This window comes from Grammomys surdaster, unplaced genomic scaffold, assembly GCF_004785775.1.
Source record: "Grammomys surdaster isolate TR1022 unplaced genomic scaffold, NIH_TR_1.0 273, whole genome shotgun sequence".
Taxonomy (NCBI): domain Eukaryota; kingdom Metazoa; phylum Chordata; class Mammalia; order Rodentia; family Muridae; genus Grammomys; species Grammomys surdaster.
In genome coordinates, this window is record NW_021604714.1 from 2,387,328 (window position 1) to 2,399,781 (window position 12,454).

At 50.9% G+C, this 12,454-nt stretch overlaps 1 protein-coding gene across 1 annotated transcript in view; it reads right to left on the bottom strand.

The window, feature by feature from the left end:
- The window catches only part of Adamts14 (ADAM metallopeptidase with thrombospondin type 1 motif 14), a 77,896-nt gene that overhangs the window by 43,881 nt on the left and 21,561 nt on the right, over positions 1-12,454 (bottom strand). Inside the window, exons 3-4 of the mRNA XM_028776867.1 lie at positions 10,548-10,704; positions 6,517-6,707 (exon numbers count right to left, since the gene is read on the bottom strand). Of these exons, the coding sequence (XP_028632700.1) occupies positions 6,517-6,707; positions 10,548-10,704 (348 nt within the window). The remainder of the gene's footprint in view (positions 1-6,516; positions 6,708-10,547; positions 10,705-12,454) is intronic.

Here is a 12,454-nt window from a genome sequence, read left to right on the forward strand (position 1 = left end):
TCTCTCTCTCTCTCTCTCTCTCTCTCTCTCTCTCTCTCTCTCTCTCTAACCCACTAAGTCTAGTAAGCGATATCCATACGCACATGGGCATGGAGCCATCGGATGACACATGCGTGTCAATGGACGCATCTTTAATAAAGAGTGATTCTCCACTTCCCTGTGACTATTCACTGTCTCAATTCCTCAGGATGGGGCAGGGCCCTGAAGACCACCAGTCTGCCCTATCTGTGTAGGGATTCTGACTGGCTTGTTCTTGTACCAATCTTGTGCAGGTGACCACACTCGAAGTAGTTCATGTCCAGGTGGGAGCATTTCACCCCGTTCCTCCCTCATTTCTCCATCTTCCATCTTCCTACTCTTCTGAGATGTTCCCTGTACCTTGGTAGTGGGGTTGATAAGGATGTCTTATTTAGGGCTGAGCACTCAAGTGTCATACTGTTGGCACTGTGACCAGGTATCATCTCTCCACTGACTGCTGTGCCTTGCAAAAGGACCTCCCATGACCAGAACTGAGAACAGCCCAGGTCTGTCATCCCCAAGCATTGTGTAGGTGTCTTTAGCCCTACCTTTTTATAAGTGGAAAATTCCACACCTGGGCTTGTGATGGGTCACTGTCAAAAATTCAGGTGCACTAAAAATAATGTGTAAAATTACCTTCTGGCTGTGTATCTAAGATGAGCATGAAGTATATGTGTACTTCAGGTTTAGACTTGACTCCTCTCCCTAAGATTGGAGCTGCTGATATGCAAACATTTCAAACCTCATACCTTCTGGTCTCAAGAATTCCAGAGAAGAGACACATGTAAGGTTTGCAGAGAGGTTCCCAGGGCAGTAGGGACACCCCATACACCCCACACCCATTTTTCCCCACTACTGACATCTTGCATGTTATGGTTAAAGTTGTCAGGATGAGCTAACCAACACTGGCAGGCAATTCTTAACTCAAGTCTGCAGATCGCCCTGGCTTCTCTAGTGTCTCCCTAATGTCCTATTGTGCTGGAGAAATCTCATCCAGGATACAACCATGAATCAGGTCACATGTCTGCCACAGTTTTTCAGCCCTTCCTGGCTTTTGGTGGCTTTAATGATTTTATGGAGAACTACCCAGGGACTTTAAAGAACGCTCATCAATTTGGAGATATATATATATTGTGTGTGTGTGTATTTCATTTGTATTCAGAGGGAAGGGGTAGGGTTTTACTAAGTAGTCCAGGCTAGATTCACCACCATCAGTCTGTCCCCCTGGCTCTCAGCCTGACCCACACATTAGCGAGGCCTAGACCCAAACCTATCTCCTAAGTTAGAACACATCTGGCCACTTCCTTACATTCCAGATGAGCAGCAAGCCCTGCCTGCATCCAGTCACCAGCAAGGGGGTAAAAAGAGAATTCTGTCTCTCCTAATTTGTCCCCTGGCCCAAGCTCATGACCATGACCTTATATTTCACAGGGCTGGCGTGGGCTCCCAGTGAGTGGTGTCCTCTCTTTGCCAGTCAGCACACACTGAGGGATGTGGTGTCTCCAAGGCTCCCCAGAGCCCAAGGGTTGGCCTGTACAGCTCCCCTGGGATCAAGCAGTTTGGCCCACCTCATCTCTAGGTTGTTTGTGCAGGGAGGCTCCAAGGGCACAGGGACAGACCCACCCAGTCCAACAGGCTCCTTTTCATCAGCCCACAATGCTCGGCATTTAAACCCCACAACTTATTTCTGAAACACAGCAGCCTTGATGTCCCAGGCAGGCCTGCCTGCATATAAACAGAGGCACGAGGAGGTCTGGCAAGCCTCAACGCTTCCTGCCTCCTCAACTCGGCTTTTGGAGCCCACTGTGCACTTCTGTGGTGTGGAGAACAAAAGGAGACAAATGTCCAGCGCTCGGAGCCTCGGCTTAGCCAGGGACATCTGTTAGTTTAAAATGGCCTTCTACTTCGGGAACCCACTACACCACCCCAGAAATAGAATGTCGGGAGTCCCCTCTGTGGTTGATGAAGTGGAATGTCATGTGGGAAAGAAAGTGCTCTGGGGACAGTAGTGCCCTCTTCACCTGTTGCTAACACGTGTTTTGTGCTGGGGAGGGGAGCATCCGTGCGCTGTGTTTCCTAGCGGGGTGAGAGCTGTTTCCTCTCGGGTGGGAAGGCTTAGAAAATATCCACACCTGTGTGTGGCAACAGGGGCATATCTCTTAGAGCAAGGGCTTCACCTGCCACCATGGACAGTTTGACGCTGGTTGAGGAGCTGCCTCGTGCACAGTAGGATACTCTGGGGCCTCCCTCGTCTCTCTACCCATGAGATCCTGGCAGCATCCCCTTCCTTCAGGTATTATAGAAATACAGCCTAAAGCTGCCTACTCCTTCTCTTTGGCTCCGTTCACGTCCTTCCTCTCTCTCTCCCAAACCCCACTGTATTTTTGTTAGTGAGTTTGTTTTGTTGCTAAAAGCAAACCCATTTAAAAGTAGTGATGGGTTTGTGCACACATGGGCATGCGCGAGGACGCACATGTGCGCATGCGCGCTCTGGCGCACATGCGTGCCTTCGTGCACGTGTGTCACCCCCTCTGCGCATAATTAGGCGAGGGCACCGATCCCCCTTCTCCCTTCCCCATAGCTGTCTGTCGAGTTCTGCAATGGCAGCTGTGTTAGGTAAGGAACCTAAACGTTGGAATCAGACAGATCTTAGTTTAAAGCCTGGCTCTGCCACTGTTTAGATTTCAAGCAAGTTGCTTAGTTCCTCCAAGCCCCTGAGGTAATAGCTGTGACCTCACAAGACTACGGCTATGGGGGAGAGACAAGCCAGCTACACAATGCTCAGAGGTGAGCCTGCCTCTCTGGTCTTTCACCATTATCCTCAAAGAGCCTCTGGTTATTTCGGGGGACTGAGGCTTTCTTTTTGTGTGCAGCCAGACTGAAGCTTTGAGCATGAGAGGCTACCTCTGTTGACAGGCTCCCAGCAAGTGCACGCTAAATCCTGAAAATAAAAAGGCACCGAAAGTCTACCATCAGGCGAGATGGTACCCCTTGCCTATCATCAGTAGCTCTAGATTCTTCTAGCACAATCCAAAGGGAATGCAGAATTAACCTGACAAGCAGGCCAGGCTTGGTGTGAAAGGCCCACCACTCTCTGCAGCCTTGGCCACTCTGGGGCTGGAGTCTCCTTGGCTGATGGTAACTACCTCATTCTGAATCTGCCCTGACTCTCCGCCCCACGCCAGTCACAACACACTAGCACAATATGAACATCCAGCCTGGAAACCAGATATCCCCCATGATCGCACCAGGCCAGCCTGCCAGAGACAAGGCCTCAGGTAGGCAGAGCTTCAAGGCAAAAGTAAAGGGATACCTGAGTCCCTGGGTCCATGAAGCCTCCCCCCACGGCTGTCTGTGCTTCCAGCATCCCAGCTAAATAAAAGCCCCACACAATGAAGAGGATGTGCTCTGGTCCCATAGGAGGGTGAGGCTGTCGGCTGCTCATCTGCCTACTCCAGGGGCAGGAAGTCTAGCTAACCATCCTTTGTTACGGGAAATCAGAGCCCCACCTAACCTGCTTGGCAGGAGTGTAGGGTGACAATCCCGTAAGCCCGGGTGAGTGCTCTGAGACTCCCTACTGTAGAAGCAGGGCTCCATGGGAAGCATGACTTAGCTGCACCATCCAAGGCCCTGTGTTTCCTATCCATAGGGCAAGCCAGCAACGAACAAGCAGCCCAGCTATGGTACTGAACAAAAGCTGGACAGAGCGGCCCATTCCTGTGATAGCAGCACTTTGGATTGGTTGGCAGGAGGATCAATAGCTGAAGGCCAGTTTAGGCCACATACTAAGTTCAAGGTCAGTCTGGAAAAGACAGGAAGGCACCATCTCCAAAATAAACAAGCAAAAAGAGAGAACAAGGAGGAGGAAGAAGAGGAGGAAGAGGAGAAGAAGGAGGAGGAGGAGGAGGAGGAGGAGGAGGAGGAGGAGGAGGAGGAGGGAAGAGAAGGAAGGATGGAAGAAAGAATAAGCCTAGGCTATCCACACAGCATCTCAGAGCATTGTTGTTAGGGGAAGCTGACAATGATTCCTGACCAAGGGTATAAGTCACAGGTCAAGGGTCAAAAATTAGAGCATCGTAATTGTGCCAGGGTGGGCCACAGGCCTCCTTTGCCTAACAGTAAAATATGAGGATGTGGAGAAGGGCCTGGGAAAGAAGAGCAACAGGACCCAGGCCTCCACATACCAGGTCTGAGAAAGAACTTCCTATCCCTTCCTTGACAGGCAGACAGCACTCTCTCTCAGCTCCCAATCTGAGGGGTTTGCCAGATCCTTCCAAACACGTCACACCTCACTGAACAAGTTTCAGAAGCACTATGGTCTCAAAAAGGAATGTCCTCCTTATGATTCACCCAAAGGCCTCCTTCTCCTCTCCATTGGATGAGCTGATGACACAGGTGAGCTCAAGGCCAGCCTGGGTAAGTTAGCAAAATCCTGTGTCAAAATAAAGAGTTAAGTGCAAGGAGCTGGGGGTCAGAGGTCTATGCAAAGCTCTAGGTTCAGTTCCCTCGGACAAGAAAAAGGGAAGTGAAGGAAAGGAATGCCCACCTGAGTTATTTAGCAAGATCTGATTTCAAAACAACAGGGACTGTGCAGAGGTTCGAGAATACTTCAGTTCCCACACCCACATGGCGGTTCATAACCATTCATAACTCCATTTCCAGGGGACCCGATGCCCTCTTCTGAACTACTAGGGCACCAGGTACACAGGCAGTGCACAGACATACACACAGACAAAACACCCAGACACTTAAAAGAAAATAAATAAATTTAAAGCAGCATCAGCAAGAACAACAAAATGCATGGTCTCTTCCTGTGTCCGAGGGAAGCCCTAAATCTGGGTGGTGACCAGATTCCTGTCTGTCTTCTCAGCCCTCCTTCACCTTCCTAGTCAGTGCTTCCGCCCTGAACCTCCCAGTTTCCCCTTCTACCACAGCCCCCGAGAGCACTCCCTTTATCCCCTGGCTACTTGAGCCCACCTCTCATCCCAGAACCCACACACATGAGTCCCATCATAAGCAATGGCCTCAGGATGCAGCAGATGGTCAAGGCCCCTCCAGGACATCCAAGAATAGCCTGGGGGTCAGCTCCTGGACAATGGAGGTCCACCTCTAACCCCAGAGTAGTTAGAATACTTTAAGATGAAAATATCTCTAGTTGAACAGAAAGAGCAAGAAACCTCTGGAATGTCCCTTACTGAAACAGCAGCAATTTCCAGGAAAGGGGATCACAGGAAATCCCCGTGGAGAGCTTCACACATAAAGACAGATCTTTGGAGCCTGACTGAGCAACAACCACCAACTCCCTCATCTCCGTGCTCTCCTGCCTTTAAGAATCCATTGGAGAGGCTGTCGAGATGGCTCAGCAGCTAACAGCATGGACTGTTCTTCCAGATGGACCTGGGTTCAATTCCCAGCACCCACATGGCAGCTCGCAATGTCTCTAACTCCAGTTCTAGGGGGTCTGACACCCTGAAACAGATGTGCACGCAGGCAAAACACCAACACACATAAAATAAAAATAAATAAATAATCTTTTGTGGGTTTTTTTTTTGAGACATGATTGCTCTGTGTAGCCCTGTCTGTCCTGAAACTCACTCTGTAGAGCAGGCTGGCTTCAAACTCAGAGATCAGCCTGCCTCTGCTTCCCAAGTACTAGGATTAAAGGTGTGTGCCACTACCACTCAGCAATACATAAATAATTTTTTTAAAATACTCAATAAAAAAAGAAGAACCCATTGGAGTGTCTGACAGAGAGCACTCAGCAGGTGAAGGCACTCATCCTAAGCATGAGAGTCTAAATTCAATCCCTGAAACCAACTTCCCACAGATTGTCCTCTGACCTCTCATGAACACTCTGTAACTAACACACACACACACTACACACACACACACACTACACACAGTCACACATGTGTACACACACACACACACATATGCAGATCCAGCTAGAACTTGCAGGTCTCTTGTGGGGTAGAGTCTATGTGCTACTGGGTCAGTTGAAGCCTGGCCTCTAACGGCGGCCTTTTGAGGGGTGGTATTCCACAACTGATGATGCAGGGATGTGTGTTGGGATATTTCTTCTCTCCCGCCTTATGCCTTGTGTCTGAGACAAGGCAAGAGGAAGGACTTTACCAGATCCTCAGGTGTGAGGTAGGACTGTCACTTGGAGCGACTTACTCAAAGGAATGGCCAAAGCTGGAAATTTTGGTTCTTGAATATGTGTGTATGTGTACACACACACACACACACACACACACACACACACACACACTACTATACCGGTTCAGCGTCAGTGTCATCATGGTCCTAGCTGGACCTGCAGTTTATAGTCTTCAGTGGAGCAGTCAGTACTCCAAGGAGGGAGGTGTGTCCACAGCCATCCTCCCCTGGGCTAGGTTACAATCTGTCATTCCCCCACACCCTCTGAGGAGCTCCAGCCTGAGACATTAGCACTGGCAGCAGCCCACCCACCCCACCCGAGGTACGGGGGCCACTCACGATGTTCATGAGCGTGAGCACGTAGTTCTGCGTGTGTTCCCTGCCGTGGAAGCGAACCACCGAGTCATCCACCGCCAGCAGCACTTCGATGCTGTAGCTGCCGGGCTTGGCGTGTCGCCGCTTCCTCTCTGCATCGCCCAGCCGGTCCCCCACCAGGTCCAGCACGTTGGGAAGGTCACCAAGGCCGAAGGCTAGAACCAGGGATAGAAAAAAATGGGAGGCTGAGCCACATACAGAACGGGTCTTTATATCTTTCTCTCTTTTTGTAGACAGGCTCTCCAGTGGTCCAGCCTGGTCTTGAACTTACTATGTAACTGAAGACAGCCTTGAACTTGTGATCCGCTTGCCTCAACTTCCTGAGCTTTGGCATTGCAAGCTTGTGCCACCACGACATTTCATGAGATGCAGCTGAGTGAACCCAGGGTTTCCTGACTGCTGGGCAAGCACATATCCCCAGTCCCTCAGACTGTTCCTCAAACACTCATCTGAAAACCTACTAAAGCGGGCCCAGAGCTGGGGGTATAGACAGGCATCTTTCAAATCTTGGAGCTCACATACACACTGACAGCTGAGCGTCCCTGACCCAAAAATCCCACCTTGGAAATGCTCCAAAATCCAACACAGTGAACATGCCTGGAAGCCCAGTATCTAAGCCCAACGGCAATTCTAGTAGCTCAGACAGGCCACTGGGAGGAAGGAGGGAGGAATCCCATGTGTGTGTGTATGTGTGAGTGTGAGTGTGTGTGTGTGTGTGTGTGTGTGCAAGGACTTTCTCCATAAGAAGGTAGTAAGTCACTCCAGCCTTTGAGAAGCGCTCAGATACTCAACACCCCTGGAGCCCTTCGTCCATGTCTACTATAGGGAGGTTCAGAAAGGTTACCTAAGTCATCCTAGGTCACACAGCAAATTAGTGGCAAGAGCCCAAAATATAAACTGGAGTCTCCCTTCCCTGTTACCACACCGAGGGTGGGACCATCCAAATTTCCCCCTCAGTAAATGAGAAAAGGGGAGTCTGTTTAACGGGTGTAGCGCAGGCATCTCAGTCATAGTCTCTTCAATGTGACCCTCAGGCACAGTGAACTACAGCTGAGCGGTATCGGGGAGCCCACCCAGGAAGCCCCCAAGTGAATGGAAAACGTACAGCTCCTCTAAACCACCAGCAATCTCCAATCCCTGAAACCTAGGGTGACCCACGGATTCCATTCCCAGACCGCACCCAAAGCCAGCTGCGCTCTCAGAAGACTGCACGCACATGTCCAGACCAGCGCCATCGCATCAGCCCCAAAGGTGTGCTCACAGAAGAGTGCGGACATACAGGGGAGGATGGCTGTGTCCCGGAAACAAAGGACGTACTAAGACTTTCGAGGTGAGAAACCTTGACCGCTGAAGGGATGACGTCATGCAGGCCTTGAACTGTATGCCTATGTTCACACGAATACACCCTTACCTTGGGGGAGAACTCAAAATTTTAAAGAGGGCAGCAGGAGGGTTTTGGAATTAAATAAGGGTCTTGGTTGCACATGTGGCAAAGACAACGTAAAGCCACACAGTTACATCCTTTAAAATGGTAACTTTGGGGGCTGAGGAGACGGCTCAGTGGGTAAAGGGCTTCAATACAACCATGTGGCCCAAAGTTGGATCCCTGGCCCTAGAGAAATGCCAAGGAAGTGGGGCTGTCTCCCTGGATCCTAAGATGTGTGCGGCAGAGACAGACTTCTCAGAGCAAGCTAGCCAGCTCGATACCCAAATCCTTGAGCTCCAGATTCAAGTGAAACAGCCTGCCTCTGTACATAAGAACATTCAAAGAAGACACTCACACACACACGCACTTCCACAAGTGCACGTTCATATACACGCAAGCAGCAGGATGCACACAAACACACATGTATGTATACACACATCACATACACGTGTTCATGGCTGAGGCCCAGAGCTCTGGCTCGTGGCCGAGACATAGACTCCCAGGCATGCTCACATCCAGTCGCCTCCTCAGGAAGGACGTGGTGGGGAAGGAAGGATGCCCAGGGCAGGCCAGGGATAAGGAAAAGGGTATTTTAGTGTGCAAGAATGTGTGAGTGTATCGGTGTGAGTATCGGGGTGCAGGGGTGCACAAGTACATATTTGTGTATGTATACAGTATCAGTGTGTAGGTGCACAGGTGTGTAAGTGTTGCACATATACTCTCTTCAAGAAGTCACAGCCAGGGCCACACCCAGAGGCCCTAGAGGAATTGTCCCCTTCACCCCAAGTCATGGATGAACACTTTACTCCTTTACTGGAGGCAGTCTGAGTGACAGGCCCCTTGTGGAACCCCTCAAGCCTCCCATCTGTCTTTCCTCCAGGGCAGCTGGACCCCCTACACACACACACACACACACACAGAGACATGGACATGAACATGAACAAGAGTCCATTGGGGTGACTGAAAGGTGATGAAGCCTTGGGGGGGGGGTCTGTCCCACAGGAACCCCAGCCTATGCAGAGCATGGAACAATGGGGAGGCATCTTGACTCTGCGGGTCCAGGAGAGGGACAGCCACAGAGATTGGGTCCAGGCAGACATGGGGGCAGAGTTCAGCCTGGGGCGCTCCTCTGCCAGGCTCCGAGGTAGTTCCTCATATGCCAGGCAGAAAGCAGGGCTGTGAGAAACCCTCGGCTTGCCCGTCCCAAGGGGACAGGCACACCAGGGCTCTTCCCACGAGAAGTGTTCCTGACCAATGTGCTTCAGAATCGTGCCCAAGAAAGTCCTCTACTGCCCCTTGTCACTTAGAGGAAAGACCTTGAGTGGCCAGGCCCCGACCATTGGCTGGTACGCAGGAGTTTCACCCAAGTGGCTTTAGGTACAGGAAACGGAACACCCGTTGCCTGAGTGATACCTCAACTCTGCTAATTTGGTCTTGGGGCCGCCATCTTAGTGACTGCTCAGGAGGTCAGGATCGGGCTAATAGAGAGGGGCTAGCTTTCCCCGAGCCTCTCTTCAGAGATAGATTTATGGCCATTTGATTCAGAACTGACCTTAAAAAAGAAAAAAAAATCTAAGACTTGTTCTCCTTGGAGGGGAGGTACTGTGCCCACCCCAGCCTAGTACCAGCCCCTCATCCCCACCTGCGGGCTACCCCTCCCATCCCCCTGAGTTCTTACCAGTGACACATAGGGAGCAGCTGGATCTTCAGAGAAGTCATTGCATTCCTGCCCACGAGGCCCCACCCCACAGGGCCCTCCCCCCCACCACATGAGGGTGTGGCCACGCAGGACCAGATTCCATCTCTCAGCATCGCTTCCAGTGAAGGAACTCATGGCAAAGCTAAGCTCACTGCGAAGCTGACCACAGGGCAGGGACCGGCACCTGCCACATACACTCTTTCAATGGTAGTGCCTAACTGTGTTCTCCAGGAGGCGGGGTTGTGCCCAATTTTAAGGGGTTTCCACATTAGCACGCTACGTCAGTGATGACAGTGAGACCCAGTATTTATCAAGGGTCTGCTGTTGGCCTCCATTCATGCAGGCGTCTTCATAGACGTTCGTCAATGCCTACAACAGCCTTAGTAGTTAGCATCCATTGCTTCTTCATTAGGAAGATGAGGTCTGGGGGTGTTTAAGCACTTGCTTGGGATGGCTGAGCAAAATGGTGCCCTGGACGCAAAGTTCTCCCTTCTGCTCTGGCACTAGGTAGTGACTAGCAATGTCCTAAAGAACCGTCCTGTTGCTCACAGATAACGGGTGTGATTCTTCTTTAGGTAGAGAAATTCAATGGCCATTCAACTTCTGCATCAGCCTTCAGAAGCTACATGGAGCATCCTCAGAGATGCTAGAATCCCAAGGGTCTATGGTCAAGACCCAAGTTACTTTCTCTATCTCCTGGTTCTGGCCAGTTCTAGCAGCCTCTTTAGTCCACTGGGGTTTCTCTCCTGGCACAGTGTTCCTTCTGGGGCGGGCCCATTTTACAAATGAGAAGACTGAGGATAGGTACTGATAGTTAGCTAGGAAGTTATCCCAGAGACGGAGACAAAGGTCACTCCTGCCATAGCCTACCTTCATTGTGAAGGTCCCCGTGAGGCTCTGTCCACTCCCTCTGGACGGCTTCCCGGCGGTATACCACGTGCGTCCTCCCGCCAGCCTCCTTCTCCTGCTGCCCTCGTTCCAGGGGCTCAATGAAGTACTCTGAGTTGTCTGTGCGGATGAAGCCGGCCTGGGGACCAGGGAGAGCAGGAGCAAGGGGCCAGGGAGAGCAGGAGCAAGGGGCCAGGGAGAGCAGGAGCAAGGGGCCAGGGAGAGCAGGAGCAAGGGGCCAGGGAGAGCAGGAGCAAGGGGAGAGAGAGAAGAGGTGAGAACTCGGGACACAAAACAAACATGGCTCTTCCTCCAGGGCCTTAGGAAAGCCTTGGGACTCCTGAAGTCCTAGGACAGAAAGGTACAGGGGCTAGGAACGCTGAGCATGGGGGCAGGGAGGGGGAGGGCCCCCATTTTAAACTCAGGAGCCCCATATTGCTTGCGCTAGTCATCTGAGGCTTCATCTGAACAAAGACTTAGTTCTACTACTTCGTAAGGTGAGTGAGGGGCACACAGTCAGGTACAGCATTCTGGAGGTATCCTTCTCCCTCTCTGGGCAAGAGGGAAAGGCCTGGAACAAAGGGGAAATCAGCCCTTGGGATGGTGTGGACCCTGCTCCAGTACAAAGGGCTATTGTTTCAGACCTGAAGCTTGTGGTACAGCAGGGGGCTAACGGGCCCCCCGGGAACCTAGCCAGGATAGTGCACCAAGGGTGCAGGCTTCACTTTCAACCTCCCATACACCCCACATCAAAATAGTCCTTAAAAAAATAAAATCAAGAGCTGGCCTTGGAAACCAAAACACAAAAATCTAACCTTGGCCAAACCCAGCAAATGTTATTAGCCACCAACAGAGACTATAATCCAAGAGGCCAATGAAACATAAGGAGATGTATAATGCATATATATATATATGCTTGCATATGAATATAGACACACATGAATGCATGCATACACAAACACATATGCCATATGCACACGCGCACGTGCACACACACAAACACACACACACACACACACACAACACATCATCTCTATAAAGTAGGCTAGCCCACTTACTATGGTGTCCCCCAAAATAGCAGACAACATATTTGTTGAATTCACTCACTTATTCTAACAGGTATCTATTGAAAGCCTTCAGCATCCCAGACACTGGAAGCTCAGCTGTGAACATAAAACCGTGTGCATTTTTATAAGCTGACAGATCTCCTCCATTTGAACCAGAATTCCCCTCCTTAAAGCAGCCACCGGACACCATTTAGTTTCACCCGCTTCCCCAGCTTGGCCTGTTTGGAAGTTGTGTTTCAGGGAAGTCCTTCCAAGGCCCAGTGTACCTGTCCCTGCAGCATTGGACCTTCTTGTCTGACAGTGAGGCAGAAAACTGAGATGGGCAGGACCAGGATGGCTGCCTTCACATCACAGTACAAACCCATTCATGCGGCCCTGAAACTCTCTGGAGGAAGCGGTGCCACTATGATGGTGTGTAGCCTTCCTGGGCTCCTGGTCTGAGAAAACCCTGGTGTATTTGTTAAAATGCGAGGGACTGGGCTCTCGGGCTGGGAAGACAGAGTATAAAGCACTTGCTACGTAAACCTGACAACCTGTGTTCAGAGCACCAGAACCCACAGAAAAGCCAGACAAGTAGTGCAGGCTACCCCTGTAGACTCAGAAAGCTTGGTAGTGTGTGTGTGTGTGGGGGGGGTGTTAAGGCAGGAAAACCTCAGCCAGCCTGGCATAAGCTCCATGAACAAGAAATCTTGTTTCAGTCATGATGGAGGAAGAGGACTGGAACCCAAGTTTGTTCTCTGACAACATGCACATTGTGGCACGTGAATGTTTATATGCACACACATAGCACACACGCATACACGCCACACACACACCACACAC